Genomic DNA, 25,643 nt, shown 5'->3' with positions numbered 1-25,643 from the left:
CTGTATAACACTGGGGTACAGTACTGGTGGGTACAGGTCTGTCACTGTATAACACTGGGGTACAGTACTGGTGGGTACGGGTCTGTCACTGTATAACACTGGGGTACAGTACTGGTGGGTACAGGTCTGTCACTGTATAACACTGGGGTACAGTACTGGTGGGTACAGGTCTGTCACTGTATAACACTGGGGTACAGTACTGGTGGGTACGGGTCTGTCACTGTATAACACTGGGGTACAGTACTGGTGGGTACGGGTCTGTCACTGTATAACACTGGGGTACAGTACTGGTGGGTACAGGTCTGTCACTGTATAACACGGGTACAGTACTGGTGGGTACAGGTCTGTCACTGTATAACACGGGTACAGTACTGGTGGGTACAGGTCTGTCACTGTATAACACGGGTACAGTACTGGTGGGTACAGGTCTGTCACTGTATAACACGGGTACAGTACTGGTGGGTACAGGTCTGTCACTGTATAACACTGGGGTACAGTACTGGTGGGTACAGGTCTGTCACTGTATAACACGGGTACAGTACTGGTGGGTACGGGTCTGTCACTGTATAACACGGGTACAGTACTGGTGGGTACAGGTCTGTCACTGTATAACACTGGGGTACAGTACTGGTGGGTACAGGTCTGTCACTGTATAACACTGGGGTACAGTACTGGTGGGTACAGGTCTGTCTCTGTATAACACTGGTGTACAGTACTGGTGTGTACAGGTCTGTCTCTGTATAACACTGGGGTACAGTACTGGTGGGTACGGGTCTGTCACTGTATAACACTGGGGTACAGCACTGGTGGGTACAGGTCTGTCACTGTATAACACTGGGGTACAGTACTGGTGGGTACAGGTCTGTCACTGTATAACACTGGGGTACAGTACTGGGGGGTACAGGTCTGTCACTGTATAACACTGGGGTACAGTACTGGTGGGTACAGGTCTGTCACTGTATAACACTGGGGTACAGTACTGGGGGGTACAGGTCTGTCACTGTATAACACTGGGGTACAGTACTGGTGGGTACAGGTCTGTCACTGTATAACACTGGGGTACAGTACTGGGGGGTACAGGTCTGTCACTGTATAACACTGGGGTACAGTACTGGTGGGACAGTTTGGTCTTTTTCGGAGAGACGGCGTTCTGCGTACCCCCGTGTGTAACCTGTGAGCTGCAGCCTCCTCAGCAGACGGCCTCTCCCCCACCCACTGCTCCCAGCTCCGATCCTGAAAGCCCGACTCCCGGCTCTGCAGGTGCAAAGGACCCTTCAGTGCTTGATCTGCGTGGCTCTGTAACCGTGAGGCGTTACCAGGAGACCATCACAGGCACTTCCGCACTGAATGTGTTCATCCTGGGGGTGGGGGGGGTGTCACTGGCAGGGACCAAGAGCTGGAACTCCTTTCCTAACACAGGGTAACGGAGGTCGACTGTAGCTTTGACTGGGACCGGTTAGGGGAACACTAGCTCAGCCCGCACCAGCCGCTGGGACGTTTAATGACGGCCGCGCCTCACCTAACTTGTCGTTCGCTGCCGATTCCTCGGGCCACCACGGACTGAGCAAAGCATCGGGCTTCCTTAAACTCCCCGCACGGAGACAGTCCGGTCCACGGCAGCTCGGCGTGCTGGCTGCAGAGCACGTCCGGCAGAGTGTCGGTGTCCCTCATGGGAAACGGAACCGAGGCAGACGCGGTGATCACCTGCCGCCAGAGACGAGCACAAATCAGTCACCGCCGGGAGGGAGGGCGTGTCCCTGCATCCCATCCTTCCTAACAACGTCCCGAGGAATTGGACAGACTGACCGATCGTACAGTGCGCACGTGGTTTGGGTGTCTTTCACTGCATCCACATCCCACATGTTGGTGCAGTTTTTCCCCTTTCTTCAAGGCACTGACACACTGCAGGCCTCCATTATGCCAACCATTCTTCACGGGCGCGGCTCGACTGCAAGTGTTCCTGGCTATTCGACTAGGAGCAGCATCGCCGTCAAGTCCACAGACTGTGCAGCGGAATAGTGAGCAGGGGCAGGCACCTGGTCTGATTTCCCCTGCCACAGCCCAGGGTTCGGCAACAGCGTCCCACAGCCCCGGGGGGCACAGCGTCCCACAGCCCCGGGAGGCACAGCGTCCCACAGCCCCAGGGGGCACAGCGTCCCACAGCCCCGGGGGGCACAGCGTCCCACAGCCCCGGGGGGCACAGCGTCCCACAGCCCCGGGGGGCACAGCGTCCCACAGCCCCGGGGGGCACAGCGTCCCACAGCCCCGGGGGGCACAGCGTCCCACAGCCCCGGGGGGCACAGCGTCCCACAGCCCCGGGGGGCACAGCGTCCCACAGCCCCGGGGGGCACAGCGTCCCACAGCCCCGGGGGCCACAGCGTCCCACAGCCCCGGGGGCCACAGCGTCCCACAGCCCCCGGGGCCACAGCGTCCCACAGCCCCGGGGCCACAGCGTCCCACAGCGCCGGGGGCCACAGCGTCCCACAGCCCCGGGGGCCACAGCGTCCCACAGCGCCCGGGGCCACAGCGTCCCACAGCCCCGGGGCCACAGCGTCCCACAGCCCCCGGGGCCACAGCGTCCCACAGCCCCCGGGGCCACAGCGTCCCACAGCGCCCGGGGCCACAGCGTCCCACAGCGCCCGGGGCCACAGCGTCCCACAGCGCCCGGGGCCACAGCGTCCCACAGCGCCCGGGGCCACAGCGTCCCACAGCGCCCGGGGCCACAGCGTCCCACAGCCCCCGGGGCCACAGCGTCCCACAGCGCCCGGGGCCACAGCGTCCCACAGCCCCGGGGCCACAGCGTCCCACAGCCCCCGGGGCCACAGCGTCCCACAGCGCCCGGGGCCACAGCGTCCCACAGCGCCCGGGGCCACAGCGTCCCACAGCGCCCGGGGCCACAGCGTCCCACAGCGCCAGGGGCCACAGCGTCCCACAGCCCCCGGGGCCACAGCGTCCCACAGCGCCCGGGGCCACAGCGTCCCACAGCCCCCGGGGCCACAGCGTCCCACAGCCCCGGGGCCACAGCGTCCCACAGCGCCGGGGCAACAGCGTCCCACAGCGCCGGGGCAACAGCGTCCCACAGCGCCAGGGGCCACAGCGTCCCACAGCGCCAGGGGCAACAGCGTCCCACAGCCCCGGGGCCACAGCGTCCCACAGCGCCAGGGGCCACAGCGTCCCACAGCGCCAGGGGCAACAGCGTCCCACAGCCCCGGGGCCACAGCGTCCCACAGCCCCGGGGCCACAGCGTCCCACAGCGCCAGGGGCCACAGCGTCCCACAGCGCCCGGGGCCACAGCGTCCCACAGCGCCCGGGGCCACAGCGTCCCACAGCCCCCGGGGCCACAGCGTCCCACAGCGCCCGGGGCCACAGCGTCCCACAGCGCCCGGGGCCACAGCGTCCCACAGCCCCGGGGCCACAGCGTCCCACAGCCCCCGGGGCCACAGCGTCCCACAGCCCCGGGGCCACAGCGTCCCACAGCCCCCGGGGCCACAGCGTCCCACAGCCCCCGGGGCCACAGCGTCCCACAGCGCCCGGGGCCACAGCGTCCCACAGCCCCCGGGGCCACAGCGTCCCACAGCGCCCGGGGCCACAGCGTCCCACAGCGCCGGGGGGCACAGCGTCCCACAGCCCCGGGGGCCACAGCGTCCCACAGCCCCGGGGGGCACAGCGTCCCACAGCCCCCGGGGCCACAGCGTCCCACAGCCCCGGGGCCACAGCGTCCCACAGCCCCGGGGCCACAGCGTCCCACAGCCCCCGGGGCCACAGCGTCCCACAGCCCCGGGGCCACAGCGTCCCACAGCCCCCGGGGCCACAGCGTCCCACAGCCCCCGGGGCCACAGCGTCCCACAGCCCCCGGGGCCACAGCGTCCCACAGCGCCGGGGCAACAGCGTCCCACAGCGCCGGGGCAACAGCGTCCCACAGCGCCGGGGCAACAGCGTCCCACAGCGCCAGGGGCCACAGCGTCCCACAGCGCCGGGGCAACAGCGTCCCACAGCGCCGGGGCAACAGCGTCCCACAGCGCCAGGGGCCACAGCGTCCCACAGCGCCAGGGGCAACAGCGTCCCACAGCGCCCGGGGCCACAGCGTCCCACAGCGCCAGGGGCCACAGCGTCCCACAGCGCCCGGGGCCACAGCGTCCCACAGCGCCAGGGGCAACAGCGTCCCACAGCGCCCGGGGCCACAGCGTCCCACAGCGCCAGGGGCCACAGCGTCCCACAGCGCCAGGGGCAACAGCGTCCCACAGCGCCAGGGGCCACAGCGTCCCACAGCGCCAGGGGCAACAGCGTCCCACAGCGCCAGGGGCAACAGCGTCCCACAGCGCCAGGGGCAACAGCGTCCCACAGCGCCAGGGGCAACAGCGTCCCACAGCGCCAGGGGCAACAGCGTCCCACAGCCCCGGGGCCACAGCGTCCCACAGCCCCGGGGCCACAGCGTGCCACAGCCCCGGGGCCACAGCGTCAGGGGCCACAGCGTCCCACAGCCCCGGGGCCACAGCGTCCCACAGCGCCGGGGCAACAGCGTCCCACAGCGCCGGGGCAACAGCGTCCCACAGCGCCAGGGGCCACAGCGTCCCACAGCGCCAGGGGCAACAGCGTCCCACAGCGCCCGGGGCCACAGCGTCCCACAGCGCCAGGGGCCACAGCGTCCCACAGCGCCCGGGGCCACAGCGTCCCACAGCGCCAGGGGCCACAGCGTCCCACAGCGCCCGGGGCCACAGCGTCCCACAGCGCCCGGGGCCACAGCGTCCCACAGCGCCAGGGGCCACAGCGTCCCACAGCGCCAGGGGCAACAGCGTCCCACAGCGCCAGGGGCCACAGCGTCCCACAGCGCCAGGGGCAACAGCGTCCCACAGCGCCAGGGGCAACAGCGTCCCACAGCGCCAGGGGCAACAGCGTCCCACAGCGCCAGGGGCAACAGCGTCCCACAGCGCCAGGGGCAACAGCGTCCCACAGCCCCGGGGCCACAGCGTCCCACAGCCCCGGGGCCACAGCGTGCCACAGCGTGCCACAGCCCCGGGGCCACAGCGTCCCACAGCCCCGGGGCCACAGCGTCCCACAGCCACAGCGTCCCACAGCCCCGGGGCCACAGCGTCCCACAGCCCCGGGGCCACAGCGTCCCACAGCGTGCCACAGCCCCGGGGCCACAGCGTCAGGGGCCACAGCGTCCCACAGCCCCGGGGCCACAGCGTCCCACAGCCACAGCGTCCCACAGCCCCGGGGCCACAGCGTCCCACAGCGCCAGGGGGCCACAGCGTCCCACAGCGCCAGGGGGCCACAGCGTCCCACAGCGCCAGGGGGCCACAGTGCCCCACAGCGCCAGGGGGCCAGAGTGCCCCACAGCCCCAGCGTCCCACAGCTCCAACCAATGTTCCCTCTAATGTTATTTCAGGTGCGAGGTCCCTTTAACTGGCTGTGTGGCCCTTTCAATTTCCCCGCGTGCGCGGTTTCTACCATGTAAAGGCCGGTGAGCGGACCGCGTGGGACCACCAGACGACTGCGCAGTTTAGCGGGAGCGTTGGTTCCAACACTGTCCTACCATACTTTCAGACTCCCAGAAAAGTGGGCTGTACCTTTCTCCCGGAGAAGTTGAGTGCGTCCGTCAGCTGCGAGAGTGACACGGTGGAAGACTGCAGCCGATATGGGATGGTCAGCGTTTCCAGGGCGGTGGCGAGCAGCGCGCTGCTGTGATAATTGAGAGATGCCTGTGCGGGAGAAGAGGAGGCGGCGATTAACAGCTGCAGCTTACCCGCGATGCAGAAACGGACGGGAAGGAACAGGCCACGCCCTGCACACCAGCAGTTCACTGGAACACACACGGGGGGGGGGAACTGGGCAGAGCAGTGGGTCGGACTCAGGCCTCTCTCTCACTGCCGCGACCTGGGCTCAGAGCCAGCCCTGACTGACGGGTTAACGGTCGCCTCTCTCCCTCCTCTGAATGCTGGCTGGAAGAATCGGATGTAAAATGAGTTTGGGGATGTCTCGATCCAGTTCCTACGGGGTATGAATGCAAAACTACCATTCATTCACCGTGACTTGGCAATCTGACCGGCGCTGGTTTGGAAGAGGTGGACCCTGTCGGGGAACTTTACTGTGTGTCCAACGCATACTGTACTGGGTGTTGGCAGGATATACAACGATAGGGCCTGATGGCCAACCCCCCTCCTGTCCTTACCCAACACTTTCTAGCTCGAGATGGGGACGGGGACGGGGACAAGAGACACTTCACACCCTCCCCCACGCTCCCTCAAACTTCTGGCACTCACATCGTAGATTACATGTGGAAATGTGACGGGGGAGGCTCGTTTTCGCCCCAGGGCGTTCCTGTCCAGTGACATCGGGCAGAAGATGGAGCTCCGGCTGGCCAGGTGCACGATGCCCATGACCGAGTTCAGCAGCCGATAGACCTCCTTCACCGGGCTCTGCGGAGTAGAGGAAAACCAGGATACAGAGGGGATTACAACAGACACACACGACCTGCACGGTGCCTGCCTGCCTCCTAACCGTGTAGCGGCCCAGGAAATGACTGCTCACATCCACATCGTGGGAAGCTAACACACTGACTGATACTTGTGCAAGAATACATTTACACAGGAGCAGGAGTAGGCCATTCGGCCCCTCGAGCCTGCTCCGCCATTCAATGAGATCATGGCTGATCATCCAAATTCAGTACTCTGTCCCTGCCTTCTCCCCATATCCCTTGATCCCTTTAGCCTTAAGAAATATATCCAACTCCTCCTTGAATATATTTAATGAATTGGCCTCAACTGCCTTCTGTGGTAGAGAATTCCACAGGTTCGCCACTCTCTGGGTGAAGAAATTCCTCCTCATCTCTGTCCTAAATGGCTTACCCCTTATCCTTAGACTGTGACCCCTGGTTCTGGACTCCCCGACCATCGGGAACATCCTACCTGCATCTAGTCTGTCTAGTCCTGTTAGAATTTTATAAGTTTCAATGAGATCCCCTCTCATTCTTCTAAACTCCAGCGAGTATAAGCCCAATCGTCCCAATCTCTCCTCATACGTCATTCCTGCCATCCCAGGTATCAGTCTGGTGAATCATAGGAACAGGGGGAGGCCATTCAGCCCCTCGAGCCTGCTCCGCCATTCAATGAGATCACGGCTGATCTGTGACCTAACTCCATCCACCCGCCTTTCCCCCATATCCCTCAATACCTTTGGTTAACAGAAATCTACCAATCTCAGATTTAAAATTCACAATTGACCCAGCATCAATTGCTGTTTGCGGAAGAGAGTTCCAAACTTCTACCACCCTTTGTGTGTAGAAGTGTTTCCTCACTTCACTCCTGAAAGGTCTGGCTCTAATTTTAAAGCTACGCCCCCTAGTCCGAGACTGTTTGCTTATGGATGGAGGCAATCGGTTTGCATATTGCCTGGGGTAGGCGCTCCACAACCACATGATCGGGGGGGGGGGGTCATGCAGTGCCGATGATATCACCCGCAGTGTCCTGGCGGAGATTAGCGAGCAGCACGGACTGGGAGTTGGAACCTGCGTCTGGAAGGTGCATTTAACTGTTCACCGCTCGGGGTGTTATGCACAGAGTGCGTGGCAGATGCCGCATCCAGCGATTCTCTTTCCTCACCGTGTCGGCGTACGAGGTCGGGGCGAATCCGCACGTGAATATGCCTTTGCTTCCGTACTCATCGTTCAGCAGCTCCACCACTTTGGTCGAGAGCCCCGCGAAACCGTCCTGCAGGTCACACAGCACGTGGAAGCCCTGCCGACAGAACACAGCGTTAACCGAGAACGGGCCGGCCCACAGCAACACTCGCAATTGCACAGCGCCTGGCCGGCCCAGCACGACTAACACACACACACACACCGTTACTTTCTGAAGCTTTTCTAGAATTGCAGTGCTGGGTGTTCTTCACAGTTCAAAGTGGATATAAATATCACCCACTCACCACCACACCTGACTGAAATCACAGTGGAAAACACTGAAAATACTGAAAGATTACAGAAAGAAAAACACATTATTCTGCATAACTAAAACCTCTCTCTCTCTCTCTCTCCCCCAGTTTCTGGCTGTCCATGACGGGTGTAGCTCCTCTCCCTTCTCGAGATGCTCCATATTCTGCCTGACCTGGTTGGACAAGCTCAGCCCAGGGTTTGGACCACATGGGCCTGCAAGGTGTAGCTACCCAGCCCACAGAGCCCCGGGACTCGCCCGCCTGCAGTACACGCCTGAAAAAGGGGGTGGGGGTGGAGGTCAGCAGGTTAAAACAACCAGATCACAACCACAGCCTGGGGCGGGAGTGGCTGCCACGCCTTTTTTCCCTTGGATTTGATATCTTGGGCTGTAAGTGACGATGGGCAACTCGGTCTAAATGTTTGGTCGACAAGATTAGAGCTTCGGGGCGGCCAGGACGGTTAACAAAGACCGGATAAACCACCAGCGCTCACTACCCACACCCCCACTCCATCAGTACAGGAGGTGTCACCGTGACCCTCATCTACAGCTGCTCAATCTGTAAGAAAGAAAGACTTGCATTTCTCCAGCGCCTTTCACGACCACCGGACGTCCCAAAGCGCTTTACAGCCAATGAAGTACTTTTTTTTGAAGTGTGGTCACTGTTGCAATGTGGGAAACGCGGTGGCCAATTTGCGCACAGCAAGCTCCCACAAACAGCAATGTGATAATGACCAGATCATCTGTTTTAATGATGTTGGTTGAGGGATAAATATTGGCCCCAGGACACCGGGGAGAACTCCCCCTGCTCTTCTTCCAATAGTGGCCGTGGGATCTTTTACATCCACCCGAGGGCAGACGGGGCCTCGGTTTAATGACTCATCCGAAAGACGGCACCTCCGACAGTGCGGTGCTCCCTCAGTACCGCCCCTCCGACAGTGCGGCGCTCGGTCAGTACTGCCCCTCCGACAGTGCGGCGCTCCCTCAGTACTGCCCCTCCGACAGTGCGGCGCTCCCTCAGTACCGCCCCTCCAACAGTGCGGCGCTCCCTCAGTACTGCCCCTCCGACAGTGCGACACTCCCTCAGTATTGACCCTCCGACAGTGCGGCGCTCCCTCAGCACTGCCCCTCCGACAGTGCTCCCTCAGCACTGCCCCTCCGACAGTGCGGCCCTCCCTCAGTACTGCCCCTCCGACAGTGCAGCGCTCCCTCAGCACTGCCCCTCCGACAGTGCGGCGCTCCCTCAGTACTGCCCCTCCGACAGTGCGGCGCTCCCTCAGTACTGCCCCTCCGACAGTGCGGCGCTCCCTCAGCACTGCCCCTCCGACAGTGCGGCGCTCCCTCAGCACTGCCCCTCCGACAGTGCGGCGCTCCCTCAGTACTGCCCCTCCGACAGTGCGGCGCTCCCTCAGCACTGCCCCTCCGACAGTGCGGCGCTCCCTCAGTCCTGCCCCTCCGACAGTGCGGCGCTCCCTCAGTACTGCCCCTCCGACAGTGCGGCGCTCCCTCAGTACTGCCCCTCCGACAGTGCGGCGCTCCCTCAGTACAGCCCCTCCGACAGTGCGGCGCTCCCTCAGTACTGCCCCTCCGACAGTGCGGCGCTCCCTCAGTACTGCCCCACCGACAGTGCGGCGCTCCCTCAGTACTGCCCCTCCGACAGTGCGGCACTCCCTCAGTACTGCCCCTCCGACAGTGCGGCACTCCCTCAGTACTGCCCCTCCGACAGTGCGGCACTCCCTCAGTACAGCCCCTCCGACAGTGCGGCGCTCCCTCAGTACCGCCCCTCCGACAGTGCGGCGCTCCCTCAGTACCGCCCCTCCGACAGTGCGGCGCTCCCTCAGTACTGCCCCTCCGACAGTGCGGCGCTCCCTCAGTACCGCCCCTCCGACAGTGCGGCGCTCCCTCAGTACCGCCCCTCCGACAGTGCGGCGCTCCCTCAGTACTGCCCCTCCGACAGTGCGGCGCTCCCTCAGTACCGCCCCTCCGACAGTGCGGCGCTCCCTCAGTACCGCCCCTCCGACAGTGCGGCACTCCCTCAGTACTGCCCCTCCGACAGTGCGGCGCTCACTCAGTACCGCTCCTCCGACAGTGCGGCGCTCCCTCAGTACAGCCCCTCCGACAGTGCGGCGCTCCCTCAGTACTGCACTGGCAGTGTCAGCATAGATTTTTGTGCTCAAGTCTCTGGAGTGGGGACTTGAACCCACGACCTTCTGACTGAGAGGCTACCCACTGAACCATGGCTGACACAACACATGAAGCACCTTGGTGACTGAAGGCACATTCATGCGAGGAAGGGGAGGCAAACGCAGTCTTTCAGAAGAACCTGGGAATCATGAGAAACTCGATACTTTTTCTTCGCCGGTATTTTATAGAGCGAGATTTCCCTGTACCTCCAGCCTGGTCTTCCATCCTCTTGTCTAGAGAGGGTGAGCTGAAATTCTCCCTACCTGCAGATAGTCGCATTCCTCGATGTAGAAGTGGAGCCTGTCCTCGAAATCATCCAGAAATACTGGATCGCGAATTAGCTTCTCGCCAAATCCAAACGCTTCAAACCGATCGGAACTGCTGTGTACGTTAAAAGAAACACAATGGGTCAGCTTAACGCATTGTGAAATGGTATGTTGGCCTTCGTAGCGAGAGGATTCGAGTACAGGAGCAAGGATGTCTTGCTGCAGTTGTACAGGGCCTTGGTGAGACCACACCTTGAGTATTGTGTGCAGTTTTGGTAGCTTTATCTGAGGAAGGATGTTCTTGCCATGGAGGGAGTGCAGCGAAGATTCACCAGGCTGATACCTGGGATGGCAGGAATGACGTATGAGGAGAGATTGGGTCGATTGGGCTTATACTCGCTGGAGTTTAGAAGAATGAGAGGGGATCTCATTGAAACTTATAAAATTCTAACAGGACTAGACAGACTAGATGCAGGAAGGATGTTCCCGATGGCCGGGGAGTCCAGAACCAGGGGTCACAGTCTAAGGATAAGGGGTAAGCCATTTAGGACAGAGATGAGGAGGAATTTCTTCACCCAGAGAGTGGTGAACCTGTGGAATTCTCTACCACAGAAGGCAGTAGAGGCCAATTCATCAAATATATTCAAGAAGGAGTTGGATAAATTTCTTAAGGCTAAAGGGATCAAGGGATATGGGGAGAAAGCAGGGACCGGGTACTGAATTTGGATGATCAGCCATGATCTCATTAAATGGCGGAGCAGGCTCGAGGGGCCGAATGGCCGACTCCTGCTCCTATCTTCTATGTGATATTGTACTCGCGCTCTCTCTCTGGTCTGGGACTGGTGTACTTGCCCCAACACCTCTTCCTCTCCCCCTCTGTGTAGCCTCGGCCGACTCACCTGCTGTGGTTGTACTGCTGGATGACCGAGATGGTCTTTGGGTGCAGGTGCACCCTCAGGTAGTCCGACCACACCCTCACGCTGCTCTCCAACCGGTGGTTGCTCTGGGACAGGTCGAGGGGTCTCTCAGCCACAGACCCCGGTACGGCTCCTGTCAAAACAAATAGGGTCAGAGCAGGTGGGGCCGGGGAGGAGGTCTCGCAACTAGGCGGAGGAGCAGCAGGCAGAGCACGGACACCAGGCAGAGCTACCGACGCGCCAGGGTGAAAGTCACTCACTTTCTTCGCCTTGAAATGCCGTCGAGTTGAGGTTCCTGTCGGAGTCGGTCTCGCCCTGAGGGAAGACAACACAAAGCAGGTGAAGCGAAGGATCTTCCATTCATGTCGGAAATATCCCAGTGCGCTTCCCGCACGACGAATTGCCTTGAAGCGCAATGGCTGTTATTTAGACAGACTCAGGAGCCATTTTGGGGGCACAGCACGATCCCACAAACAGCAATGAGATGCAGCACCAGTTAATCGGATATTGGTAGTAAAAACAGAAAGTCAGAGTATTTCCTAAATGGTGAAAGATTGGGGAATGCAGATGCTCAAAGGGACCTGGGTGTCCTTGTACATGAGTCACTGAAAGTGAATGTGCAGGTGCAGCAAGCTATTAGGAAGGCAAATGGTAAACTGGCCTTCATTACAAGAGGATTTGAGTACAGGAGTAAAGAAGCCTTACTCCAATTATATAGGGCCTTGGTGAGACCACACCTGGAGTACCGTGTACAATTTTGGTCTCCTTACCTAAGGAGGGATATACTTGCCATAGAGGGAGTGCAACGAAAGGTTCACCAGACTGATTCCTGGGATGGCGGGACTGTCGTATGAGAAGAGATCGAGTGAATTAGGCCTGTATTCTCTTGAATTCAGAAGAATGAGAGGGGATCTCATTGAAGCCTACAAAATTATTACAGGGCTTGATAGGGTCGATGCTGGGAGAATGTTTCCCTTGGCTGGGGAGTCTAGAACCAGGGGCCACAGCCTCAGGATAAAGGGTAGGCCATTCAGGACTGAGATGGGAAGAAATTTCTTCACACAGAGGGTGGTGAATCTTTGAAATTCTCTACCCCACAGGGCTGTGGAGGCTCAGTCATTGGGTATATTCAAAACAGAAGTCGATAGATTTCTGACTAGTAAGGACATCAAGGGATATGGGGATAGGGCCGGTGAATGGAGTTGAGGCAGAAGATCAGCCATGATCTCATTGAATGGCGGAGCAGGCTCGAGGGGCCGAATGGCCGACTCCTGCTCCTAATTCTTATGTTCTTAATGTTGGCCCAGGACACCGGGAGAAATCCCAGCTCTTCCACCACAACAGGTCGATAGATTTAAGGCAGAGGTAGATAGATTCTTGATAAGCAAGGGGGTGAAAGGTTATCGGGAATGTGGGGTAATCGGATCAGCCATGATCTCATTGAATGGTGGAGCAGGCTCGAGGGGCCGAATGGCCTCCTCCTATCTTCTATGTTTCTGTTGTGTCTCAAGGGGTTTTATACCCTTATCTATATAACAATTAAGGAGGACTCCGGGGTGGAGAGTTTAATAACGGCCATTTTATTTACAATGTGCTTCTTCAGTCAATGCACTACATTTCCCATAATGCATTGCAAATCACAACTACGGTATCCCCTGTGGACAATTCCAATACACATTCAAAATACACAACAGTTTCTATGTACTCTATCCCTCTATTAATAAAGTCCAGGCTCCCGTATACTTCTTTTACAGCCTTCTCAACCTCCCCTGCCACCTTCAAAGATTTCTGTGCATACACCCCCTGGGATCACTGTTCCTGCATTCACTTTAAGATGCACTTCCTCACAGCTTGTGGAAAATATCAGGGCATCAGGGAGAATTTCTACCCAAAATTCACAAAAAATATGCCCTGAATTCAGAAATTTGAATGACGACCAAAAACTCCCATACCTACTAGGGGAAGAGAGAAATTGTGTAACCTTAGCGGCACACTATGTTACAGCTTGCCATAAACAGAGGGACAACCAGTAAATATAAGAAAAGAGTATATACAAATTATACGAATGTATATTTATACACTCAGGGATATATCTGTTTATACACTGTATGGATAGATCTGCGTTTATGTGTTCAACCATAAATGTTTTTCGATGCTTTGGCAACATAAGATGTACCTTGTCATGCCAATAAAGCAATTTGAATTGAATTGAATTGAATTGATTGTACCGTTTAGTTTATATTCGCCTCTCCTCATTCTACCTACCAAAAGGAATCACTTCATACTTCTCTGCATTAAATTTCATCGGCCATGTGTCTGCCCATTCCACCAGCCTGTCCATGTTATCCTGCAGTCTGTTATTATCCTCCTCATTGTTTATTACATTTCCCAGTTTATCATCTGCAAACCTTGAAATTATGCCCCGTTTACCCAAGTCCAGGTCATTAATATACATCAAAAAGAGCAGCGGTCCTAACGCCGACCCCCGGGGAACACCACTGTAGACCCCCCTCCAGTCTGAAAAACAACCGGTCACTAAATGTTGGCAGGCTATTCGACTGTGGGAGGGCACCACGGCAGAGCCCCCGCTGTGAAGTTTATAAGCAGACATTTACCAGCCGTGGGTAGTGATCAGGAGCACAGACCCTGTCTGGGACAGCGGCAGTGTGCAAACTGCTGGCCGGAGAAGGGCCATTCTGGAAGGTTCTGCTGTGTGAGGTTCAGCACCGCCACGGGCGGTGTATTCACCGCACCACCACCCCCGAGACACCAGGGGGAGCTCATTCGCTTGTACAAGTTTCAAATACAGACTCCGTTCCAGTCCTGGATGCTGGGCTAACAGCAGCGGTGCGGCCCAGCAATAAACGCCCGGGCCAGAGAATGTGTAGATTTCAAAGTCTCCGGCCGGGGCAGGGTAGAGGGGGGGGGGGGGGGGGGGGAAAATCAGACACCAGCTGCCGCCACTGTCACAGCTCCTGCTGCTTCAGGCACAGAGCAACAGCCGTCTGTCTCCCTGCTGTCGGCTCCGGCCGTTGCCTTGGCAATTGCTGGAAGCACAGCTCGCGATGGAATGGCCAGGTTCAGCAGGCAGAGTCTCACCAAGCAGCACACAAGCACCAGGATACTCCCCTCCCCCAGTTAGTTGAATGGGCTTCCGATTGAGGCCAAATCCCCCCACCCCACTCCCCCCAAACCCGCCCCCACGCCAGTCCCCATTAACAGGGCTCGACAATGAGAACAGGCTGACTGCAGGCCTGACAAATGGTGCTGTGTTAGTTACGTGAAAGGGGTCCCCCCCACGAGCGGCTGAGGAGGCAACAACCCCGGCCAACGCGGCACCGAGCCACACGGAGACGGAACGCTGGAGGTAAAAGCAGAACGCAGCGGGTCTGGTAGCGCGTGCGAAGGGAGAAACAGAGTCAACCTTTCCCCCGGCCCGGAGCAGGACAGGCCGAGGTTGCTGGTTGGCCTGTGCCTGTGCCTGTGCCCGGGGGGGGGGGGGGGGGGGGGTGGGGTGGGGTGGTGCTCCGACCGACCCCGGCACCCTGAGTTAGGGAGAGGGCAATCAGCCAGGGTTTCCACTCCGGGATCACAGTCCGATGACACAGGCTGTTGGTTGCGATGCCTCCTGCGACTGACTGTGTCAATGTTTGGTGCAGGAGACTGTGTCGAAGGTGGAAAGGGGCCACAGTGAACCGTGTACAACACCCGCACTAAACAAACTCGCCTGCAACACTGACGGGGGGGGGGTTTTAAAAACCGTCGATCAATTAAACAACGGGGATCCGCACGTTGTCAGAATCGGCTGGTTAGATTCAGAGAGTTGCCGTTATTGACTAAAAGGCTGGACTTACTGTAACAGAAAACCGCCCTCGGTAAATTCTGCTTTACAAGAGACAGGAAATCAGCAGGGAGGGAAATTAAAAATCCTAATAAAAATCTACATTAATTTAAAGTAACTCTTACTCCCAGCCTGTCGAGATGTTGGAGAAATGGATTCTTTATTATCGGGTCCTCTTTGTGTACGGTCAGGTTCCCCTCCCTAGATTAAAGGAAAAGTGAAAGATAAACAGCAGCACCTTGTATTTATATAGCGCCTTTAACCTAGTAAAATGTCCCAAGGCGCTGCACAGGAGTGTTAGTAAACAAAAAATCAGACACCCAGCCACATAAGGAGAAATGAGGGCAGGTGACCAAAAGCTTGGTCAGAGAGGTCGGATTTAAGGAGTGTCTTAAAGGAGGAGAGCGAGGCGGAGAGGTTTAGGGAGGGAATTCCAGAGCTCGGGGCCCAGGCGGCTGAAGGCACGGCCGCCAATGGTGGAGCGATGGAAATCAGGGGATGCGCAAGAGGGCAGAATTAGAGGAGCGCAGCTATCTCGGAGGGTTGTGGGGCTGGAGGAGGTTACAGAGATAGGGAGGGGTGAGGCCATGGAGGGATTTGAACACAAGGATGAGGATATTGAAATCGAGGCATTGATTAACTGGGAGCCAATGTAGGTCAGCGAGCACTGGGGGTGATGGGTGAACGGGACTCGGTGCAAGTTAGGACACGGGGCAGTGAGCACAGGGGGTGATGGGTGAACGGGACTGGGTGTGAGTTAGGACACGGGGCAGTGAGCACAGGGGGTGATGGGTGAACGGGACTGGGTGTGAGTTAGGACACGGGGCAGTGAGCACAGGGGGTGATGGGTGAACGGGACTGGGTGTGAGTTAGGACACGGGGCAGTGAGCACAGGGGGTGATGGGTGAACGGGACTGGGTGCGAGTTAGGACACGGGGCAGTGAGCACAGGGGGTGAGGGGTGAACGGGACTGGGTGTGAGTTAGGACACAGGGCAGTGAGCACAGGGGGCGATGGGTGAACGGGACTGGGTGTGAGTTAGGACACGGGGCAGTGAGCACAGGGGGTGATGGGTGAACGGGACTGGGTGTGAGTTAGGACACGGGGCAGTGAGCACAGGGGGTGATGGGTGAACGGGACTTGGTGTGACTTAGGACACGGGGCAGTGAGCACAGGGGGTGATGGGTGAACGGGACTGGGTGTGAGTTAGGACACGGGGCAGTGAGCACAGGGGGTGATGGGTGAACGGGACTGGGTGAGTTAGGACACGGGGCAGTGAGCACAGGGGGTGATGGGTGAACGGGACTGGGTGTGAGTTAGGACACGGGGCAGTGAGCACAGGGGGTGATGGGTGAACAGGACTTGGTGTGAGTTAGGACACGGGGCAGTGAGCACAGGGGGTGATGGGTGAACAGGACTGGGTGCGAGTTAGGACACGGGGCAGTGAGCACAGGGGGTGATGGGTGAACGGGACTGGGTGTGAGTTAGGACACGGGGCAGTGAGCACAGGGGGTGATGGGTGAACGGTACTGGGTGTGAGTTAGGACACGGGGCAGTGAGCACAGGGGGTGATGAGTGAACGGGACTTGGTGCGAGTTAGGACACGGGGCAGTGAGCACAGGGGGTGATGGGTGAACGGTACTGGGTGTGAGTTAGGACACAGGGCAGTGAGCACAGGGGGTGATGAGTGAACGGGACTTGGTGCGAGTTAGGACACGGGGCAGTGAGCACAGGGGGTGATGGGTGAACAGGACTGGGTGTTAGTTAGGACACGGGGCAGTGAGCACAGGGGGTGATGGGTGAACGGGACTGGGTGAGAGTTAGGACACGGGGCAGTGAGCACAGGGGGCGATGGGTGAACGGGACTGGGTGTGAGTTAGGACACGGGGCAGTGAGCACAGGGGGTGATGGGTGAACGGGACTGGGTGTGAGTTCGGACACGGGGCAGTGAGCACGGGGTGATGGGTGAATGGGACTGGGTGCGAGTTAGGACACGGGGCAGTGAGCACAGGGGGTGATGGGTGAACGGGACTGGGTGTGAGTTAGGACACGGGACAGTGAGCACAGGGTGATGGGTGAACGGGACTGGGTGTGAGTTAGGACACGGGGCAGTGAGCACAGGGGGTGATGGGTGAACGGGACTGGGTGTGAGTTAGGACACGGGACAGTGAGCACAGGGTGATGGGTGAACGGGACTGGGTGTGAGTTAGGACACGGGGCAGTGAGCACAGGGGGTGATGTGTGAACGGGACTGGGTGTGAGTTAGGACACGGGGCAGTGAGCACAGCGGCTGATGGGTGAACGGGACTGGGTGTGAGTTAGGACACGGGGCAGTGAGCACGGGGCGATGGGTGAACGGGACTGGGTGCGAGTTAGGACACGGGGCAGTGAGCACAGGGGGTGATGGGTGAACGGGACTGGGTGTGAGTTAGGACACGGGGCAGTGAGCACAGGGGGTGATGGGTGAACGGGACTGGGTGTGAGTTAGGACACGGGGCAGTGAGCACAGGGGGTGATGGGTGAACGGGACTGGGTGTGAGTTAGGACACGGGGCAGTGAGCACAGGGGGTGATGGGTGAACGGGACTGGGTGTGAGTTAGGACACGGGGCAGTGAGCACAGGGGGCGATGGGTGAACGGGACTGGGTGTGTGTTAGGACACGGGGCAGTGAGCACAGGGGCGATGGGTGAACGGGACTGGGTGTGAGTTAGGACACGGGGCAGTGAGCACAGGGGGTGATGGGTGAACGGGACTGGGTGTGAGTTAGGACACGGGGCAGTGAGCACAGGGGGTGATGGGTGAACGGGACTGGGTGTGAGTTAGGACATGGGGCAGTGAGCACAGGGGGTGAGGGGTGAACGGGACTGGGTGTGAGTTAGGACACGGGGCAGTGAGCACAGGAGGTGATGGGTGAACGGGACTGGGTGTGAGTTAGGACACGGGGCAGTGAGCACAGGGGGTGATGGGTGAACGGGGCTGGGTGTGAGTTAGGACACGGGGCAGTGAGCACAGGGGGTGATGGGTGAACGGGACTGGGTGTCAGTTAGGACACGGGGCAGTGAGCACAGGGGGTGATGGGTGAACGGTACTGGGTGTGAGTTAGGACACGGGGCAGTGAGCACAGGGGGTGATGAGTGAACGGGACTTGGTGCGAGTTAGGACACGGGGCAGTGAGCACAGGGGGTGATGGGTGAACGGTACTGGGTGTGAGTTAGGACACGGGGCAGTGAGCACAGGGGGTGATGAGTGAACGGGACTTGGTGCGAGTTAGGACACGGGGCAGTGAGCACAGGGGGTGATGGGTGAACAGGACTGGGTGTTAGTTAGGACACGGGGCAGTGAGCACAGGGGGTGATGGGTGAACGGGACTGGGTGTGAGTTAGGACACGGGGCAGTGAGCACAGGGGGCGATGGGTGAACGGGACTGGGTGTGAGTTAGGACACGGGGCAGTGAGCACAGGGGGTGATGGGTGAACGGGACTGGGTGTGAGTTCGGACACGGGGCAGTGAGCACGGGGTGATGGGTGAATGGGACTGGGTGCGAGTTAGGACACGGGGCAGTGAGCACAGGGGGTGATGTGTGAACGGGACTGGGTGTGAGTTCGGACACGGGGCAGTGAGCACAGCGGCTGATGGGTGAACGGGACTGGGTGTGAGTTAGGACACGGGGCAGTGAGCACGGGGCGATGGGTGAACGGGACTGGGTGCGAGTTAGGACACGGGGCAGTGAGCACGGGGGGTGATGGGTGAACGGGACTGGGTGTGAGTTAGGACACGGGGCAGTGAGCACAGGGGGTGATGGGTGAACGGGACTGGGTGTGAGTTAGGACACGGGGCAGTGAGCACAGGGGGTGATGGGTGAACGGGACTGGGTGTGAGTTAGGACACGGGCAGTGAGCACAGGGGGTGATGGGTGAACGGGACTGGGTGTGAGTTAGGACACGGGGCAGTGAGCACAGGGGGTGATGTGTGAATGGGACTGGGTGTGAGTTAGGACACGGGGCAGTGAGCACAGGGGGCGATGGGTGAACGGGACTGGGTGTGTGTTAGGACACGGGGCAGTGAGCACAGGGGCGATGGGTGAACGGGACTGGGTGTGAGTTAGGACACGGGGCAGTGAGCACAGGGGGTGATGGGTGAACGGGACTGGGTGTGAGTTAGGACACGGGGCAGTGTGCACAGTGGGTGATGGGTGAACGGGACTGGGTGTGAGTTAGGACACGGGGCAGTGAGCACAGGGGGTGATGGGTGAACGGGACTGGGTGTGAGTTAGGACACGGGGCAGTGAGCACAGGGGGTGATGGGTGAACGGGACTGGGTGTGAGTTAGGACACGGGGCAGTGAGCACAGGAGGTGATGGGTGAACGGGACTGGGTGTGAGTTAGGACACGGGGCAGTGAGCACAGGAGGTGAGGGGTGAACGGGACTGGGTGTGAGTTAGGACACGGGGCAGTGAGCACAGGAGGTGATGGGTGAACGGGACTGGGTGTGAGTTAGGACACGGGGCAGTGAGCACAGGGGGTGATGGGTGAACGGGACTGGGTGTGAGTTAGGACACGGGGCAGTGAGCACAGGGGGTGATGGGTGAACGGGACTGGGTGTCAGTTAGGACACGGGGCAGTGAGCACAGGGGGTGATGGGTGAACGGGACTGGGTGTGAGTTAGGACACGGGGCAGTGAGCACAGGGGGCGATGGGTGAACGGGACTGGGTGTGTGTTCGGACACGGGGCAGTGAGCACAGGGGGCGATGGGTGAACGGGACTGGGTGTGAGTTAGGACACGGGGCAGTGAGCACAGGGGTGATGGGTGAACGGGACTGGGTGTGAGTTAGGACACGGGGCAGTGAGCACAGGGGGTGATGGGTGAACGGGACTGGGTGTGAGTTAGGACACGGGGCAGTGAGCACAGGGGGTGATGGGTGAACGGGACTGGGTGCGAGTTAGGACACGGGGCAGTGAGCACAGGGGGTGAGGGGTGAACGGGACTGGGTGTGAGTTAGGACACAGGGCAGTGAGCACAGGGGGCGATGGGTGAACGGGACTGGGTGTGAGTTAGGACACGGGGCAGTGAGCACAGGGGGTGATGGGTGAACGGGACTGGGTGTGAGTTAGGACACGGGGCAGTGAGCACGGTGATGGGTGAACGGGACTGGGTGTGAGTTAGGACACGGGGCAGTGAGCACAGGGGGTGATGGGTGAACGGGACTGGGTGTGAGTTAGGACACGGGGCAGTGAGCACAGGGGGTGATGGGTGAACGGGACTGGGTGTGAGTTAGGACACAGGGCAGCGAGCACAGGGGGTGATGGGTGAACGGGACTGGGTGGAAGTTAGGACACGGGGCAGTGAGCACAGGGGGTGATGGGTGAACGGGACTGGGTGTGAGTTAGGACACGGGGCAGTGAGCACAGGGGGTGATGGGTGAACGGGACTGGGTGTGAGTTAGGACACGGGGCAGTGAGCACAGGGGGTGATGGGTGAACGGGACTGGGTGTGAGTTAGGACACGGGGCAGTGAGCACAGGGGGTGATGGGTGAACGGGACTGGGTCTGAGTTAGGACACGAGGCAGTGAGCACAGGGGGTGATGGGTGAACGGGACTGGGTGTGAGTTAGGACATGGGGCAGTGAGCACAGGGGGTGATGGGTGAACTGGACTGGGTGAGAGTTAGGACATGGGGCAGTGAGCACGGGGTGATGGGTGAACGGGACTGGGTGTGAGTTAGGACACGGGGCAGTGAGCACAGGGGGTGATGGGTGAACGGGACTGGGTGTGAGTTAGGACACGGGGCAGTGAGCACAGGGGGTGATGGGTGAACGGGACTGGGTGTGAGTTAGGACACGGGGCAGTGAGCACAGGGGGTGATGGGTGAACGGGACTGGGTGTGAGTTAGTACACGGGGCAGTGAGCACAGGGGGTGATGGGTGAACGGGACTGGGTGCGAGTTAGGACACGGGGCAGTGAGCTCAGGGGGTGATGGGTGAACGGGACTGGGTGCGAGTTAGGACACGGGCAGCCGAGTTTTTGATGACCTCAAGTTTACGTAGGGTGGAATGTGGAAGGCCGGCCAGGAGTGGGTTGGAATAGTCAAGTCTGGAGGTAACAAAGGCATGGATAAAGCAGTTATTTATCGATTTAAATCCAATCCGCCCCCCTCTCCTACAGGCACCAACTCGTGGTACCCTCTCCCGTGGGCCGTCCTATCTGAGGAACTGGGCCAGAGTTCCACGATGACCCGGTAGGCGAGTCATACAGGTGAGCAAGGCCCAGGTTCCAAGGCCGATCTCGGATGAGGCGGTGGTTGAGCTGCCGCAATCTGTCTCAGTGTCCTGGGGCTGGGTGAATCAGCCAGGGCTCCTGCTGCTGATGAACGGCCAGTGACCCCTGGCTGGGACGTGTGTGTTGGGGGGGTTCTGAGGACAGGATGCGTTATGATGCCCTCGCTGCTCGATGAACAGCCTGCCTGGGCTCACCCATGGCCATGCCATGGGGGGCTGATGCACGGGCAGCTGTACCCGGGCATGAATTAAGCCTTCAGGCGAGGGGGGGGGGGGGGGGGGGGGGGGGCAATAAACCTTAAACGCGAGGCGATCACTGGATTCCCTGCAGAAGACCATGAGCTGAGTTTAATCCTTACCACGTTAGTGCAGGCTCCGTCTGACTGACGCCATACAGCGCTCCCTCCTGCTTCAGACTGCTCAAACTCCCTGTAACACACAAAGCCGAACTGTTACTGCAGGCTGCCGACTGACTTACAACTTACAGCAGCCAGGGAGTGCTTTTCCGCCTTTTCTCCTGCCCCTGCTGGTGAATGGGGGTCTTCTGCCCATATCGGGCACAAGGGGTCGCACTGGGATTTGGAAAGGAATCGATAAGGCAGATAGAGAGAAACTTTTTCTGCTGGTGGGGGGGGGGGGGGGGAGTCTCGGACCAGGACATTCAGGAGAGAAGTTAGGATGGGTGCGCGGGTCCGTCCGCCCCTCTGAAATGGGCCTAGGAAGCCCCTCGGTCGTGGCATCTAGTGATGGGCAATAAATGCTGATCTTGCCAGCCACTCCCACATCCTAAGAACAGAGTGTCTCATCCGGGTCGGTGCCTGCCCGCCCTCTGCACCGATTGTATTTGTAAAATACAATATATGGAAATCTGGACTCTCGCTCACCTTGTAATACAGCCGAGGAACATGGGACCAGGAGGAGGCCAGTCAATTAGATCGATACCTCAACTCCATATCCCTCGATACCCTTACCCAACAGAACAAAGCTGCCGATTTATTGAAAGCCCAATTGTCCCCCAGCATCCACAGCCTTTTGGGGGAGAGAGTTCCTGACATCACCCCCGAACAGCCTGGCTCGAGTTTTAAAATGGTGGCGCCCTTGTTCTTGATTTCCTCACCAGAGGAAATAGTTTCTCTCGATCGACCAGATCAACTCCTTTAATCATCTTAATAACACCTCGATTAGATCACCCCTTAATCTTCCAAACTCGAGGGAATACAAGCCCAGTCTGAGCAACCTGTCCTCGGAATTTAACCCTTTTAGCCCCTGGGTATCATGCTGGTGAATCTGCGCTGCACCCTCTCCGAGGACAAGATATCCTTCTGGACTCAACACCAAGTTCAACAATTTCAGATCATTACCTCGGCCCCCATTTTTTCCAGACAGCAGCTGTTGATGATTCTGTTATTCCCATTTACACCTCCTCTAGGATCCCGATACCATCCTCTTTTGCCTCGCACCATCATCCCTTTTGTCATTTAATCTCTCCGGCCTTCTGCCCGATCACAGACCGTCCCTTTTGTTCTTTCCTCCTCTCCCTGCCCCTACACTTGCTTAAAACCTGTTACATCTCTTTAACTTTTTCCAGTTCTGACGAAAGGTCATCGAGCTGAAACGTTAACTCTGTTTCTCTCTCCACGGATGTTGCCTGGCCTGCTGAGTGTTTCCAGCATTTTCTGTTTTAAAAAAAAAATATATCCTGTGGTGAACCCAGTGTTTCAGATGGGGTCTAACCAGGGCTCTGTGGTCTAGGAGGAGGATTATAACTGACCAACGCCGTACCTTTGAGGTCCAGGAGGATGAGGCGGGGAGTGTAGGTGGGCTGGCCCTGCAGTGTCAGCCCTTCTCGGAACAGAACGTTGTTGTTGATCTCACAGTATGGGTCGCTCGGTTCTGCATCGTAACACAGCGCAGCATCCTGGACAGAGGCAGAGAGCAGTTTATTTTCACAACATTGCTTGTTATGCAGTCAGACTCGATGCCAGAATCAGCAATTCTTCATTAACTTCAATTAAAAAAAAACCTCCACATATCGTGGCACTGGCGACAGCACACACTGTGAACATTCACTGTGGAATGAAGGCAAAACCTTCGGAATTGTCCCTCTTGCTAAACGGGATGCCAGCTAGGGCAGTCGGTAAATACACCTCCCAGGGTGGGACTGACACACACACACCAGGATTGCCCCAGCTTAATCCCTACATTACAACAGTGACTACACTTCAAAAGTATTTCATGGGCTGTAAAGCGCTTTGGGACGTCCTGCGGTTGTGAAAGGCGCTGGAGAAATGCCCGTCTTTCTTTTTTCTGATCTGTACTGTGAGTGAACCCCGATCAGGCCAGCAATTGAGGGGCTACAATGAGCATCATCTCCCCTTGAAAAGGGAGGGGGGGGGGCGGGAGATACAGAGCCAGGGTTTTTATTCCTCATCAGTGTCCGCAGTGCAAGGGGGGCATCAGCCTAGAGTACGGGCTCAAGTCCCGGACTGGGGCTCGAACCTACAACCAGCTGACTGCGAGGTGACTGTACTACCCAACGGTCCCAGCTGAACGCCATCATTATCTGATCAGTCCATCGCTTCTGGGATTCCACATGGAGAATCAATCAAGTCTGGTCTTTGGGTTAAAAGTGTTGAGGGGGGTGGGGGGGAAAGAGAGGGGAGCGTCAGTCTTCAATCTGGTGCCGCAGCCCCTCCACTGGGGGAAGGAAATAAAGGAGGAAAGACTCCCATTTCTCCAGCGCCTTTCACCACCTCAGGACGTCTCACAGCGTTTTACAGCCAATGAAGCACTTTTTGAAGTGGAGTCACTGTTGTAATGTAGGAAACGTGGCAGCCAATTGCGCACAGCAAGCTCCCACAAACAGCAATGTGATAAATGACCAGATCATCTGTTTTAGTGATGTTGGTTGAGGGATAAATATTGGCCCCAGGACAGCGGGGAGAACTCCCGCTGCTCTTCTTGGAAATAGTGGCCGTGGGATCTTTTACATCCACCCAAGAGGGCAGATGGGGCCTCGGTTTAACGTCTCATCCGAAAGACGGCACCTCCGACAGTGCGGCGCTCCCTCAGTACTGCCCCCCCTCAGTACCGACCCTCCAACAGTGCGGCGCTCCCTCAGTACCCGCCCCTCCGACAGTGCGGCGTTCCCTCAGTACCGCCCCTCCGACAGTGCGGCGCTCCCTCAGTACCGCCCCTCCGACAGTGCGGCGCTCCCTCAGTACCGCCCCTCCGACAGTGCGGCGCTCCCTCAGTACCGCCCCTCCGACAGTGCGGCGCTCCCTCAGTACCGCCCCTCCGACAGTGCGGCGCTCCCTCAGTACCGCCCCTCCGACAGTGCGGCCCTCCCTCAGTACCGCCCCTCCGACAGTGCGGCGCTCCCTCAGTACCGCCCCTCCGACAGTGCGGCCCTCCCTCAGTACTGTCTCCCCCCTCCCCACCTTTGGGGCCTAGCCCCCTCTCCATGGTAACACAGCCTGACCTGGCCGTTCCACCAGTGCGTGCCCACGAAGTTGCTGTAATGTCCGAGCTGCAGGGTCAGCACCTCCCGGCAGCCGCCCGCCGCCATCACCTCACAAACCCGATCCAAGCGGCAACCGCGCAGCAGTCTCCCTCCGCCCGCCAACCCGGCCCGGCGCTCAACCTCCTCCCTCTCCCATTGGCTCACTGACCCGCTGCAACCCCGCCCTCCCACTCACCATTGGCTCATTCTCCCGTCGCTCACCCGCTCACTGACCCGCTGCTCACCCGCCCTCCCTCTTGCTATTGGCTCACTCACCCGTCGCTCAGCCGTACTCCCGATCCCATTGGCTCACTGGACCGCTGCTCACCCGCCCTCCCTCTCACCATTGGCTCATCCACCCGTCGCTGACCCCGCTGCTTACACGCCCTCCCTCTCGCCATTGGTTCACTCACCCGTCGCTCAGGCGTACTCCCGCTCCCATTGGCTCACTGACCCGCTGTTCACCCGCCCTCCCTCTCACCATTGGCTCACTGACCCGCTGTTCACCCGCCCTCCCTCTCCCTATTGGCTCACCTACCCGTCCATCACTCGCCCTCCTTCTCCCCATTAGCTCACCCGAACGTCGCTCAGGCACACACCCAGTCCCATTGGCTGTCCCACCCTCCCTCTGTCCATTGGCTCACCCGCCGTCCCCGCGCCTGATTGGCCCGCGACTCACGTCACGTGTCGCGAAACGCGAGGTGGAAGCGGCGCACGCGCACTTCCTGTTC

General features: G+C 59.1%; 1 protein-coding gene across 1 annotated transcript in view; it reads right to left on the bottom strand.

Moving 5' to 3' along the window:
* msto1 (misato mitochondrial distribution and morphology regulator 1) overlaps window positions 1-25,069 on the bottom strand; it is a 33,208-nt gene extending 8,139 nt beyond the window's left edge. The window contains exons 1-11 of the mRNA XM_085978488.1: window positions 24,892-25,069; window positions 23,193-23,328; window positions 21,770-21,839; window positions 15,262-15,337; window positions 11,556-11,610; window positions 11,278-11,428; window positions 10,376-10,493; window positions 7,602-7,736; window positions 6,264-6,419; window positions 5,571-5,702; window positions 1,520-1,704 (exon numbers count right to left, since the gene is read on the bottom strand). Coding sequence (XP_085834614.1) covers window positions 1,520-1,704; window positions 5,571-5,702; window positions 6,264-6,419; window positions 7,602-7,736; window positions 10,376-10,493; window positions 11,278-11,428; window positions 11,556-11,610; window positions 15,262-15,337; window positions 21,770-21,839; window positions 23,193-23,328; window positions 24,892-24,978 — 1,301 coding nt within the window. The 5' untranslated portion in view covers window positions 24,979-25,069. The remainder of the gene's footprint in view (window positions 1-1,519; window positions 1,705-5,570; window positions 5,703-6,263; window positions 6,420-7,601; window positions 7,737-10,375; window positions 10,494-11,277; window positions 11,429-11,555; window positions 11,611-15,261; window positions 15,338-21,769; window positions 21,840-23,192; window positions 23,329-24,891) is intronic.
* Window positions 25,070-25,643: the final 574 nt, after the last annotated feature.

This window comes from Somniosus microcephalus, unplaced genomic scaffold (assembly GCF_052327205.1).
Source record: "Somniosus microcephalus isolate GS21.2 unplaced genomic scaffold, FLI_Smic_1.0 unresolved_chr7, whole genome shotgun sequence".
Lineage (NCBI taxonomy): Eukaryota > Metazoa > Chordata > Chondrichthyes > Squaliformes > Somniosidae > Somniosus > Somniosus microcephalus.
Note: the sequence above shows the minus strand (reverse complement) of the source record. Positions and strands in the feature narration are given on the sequence as shown.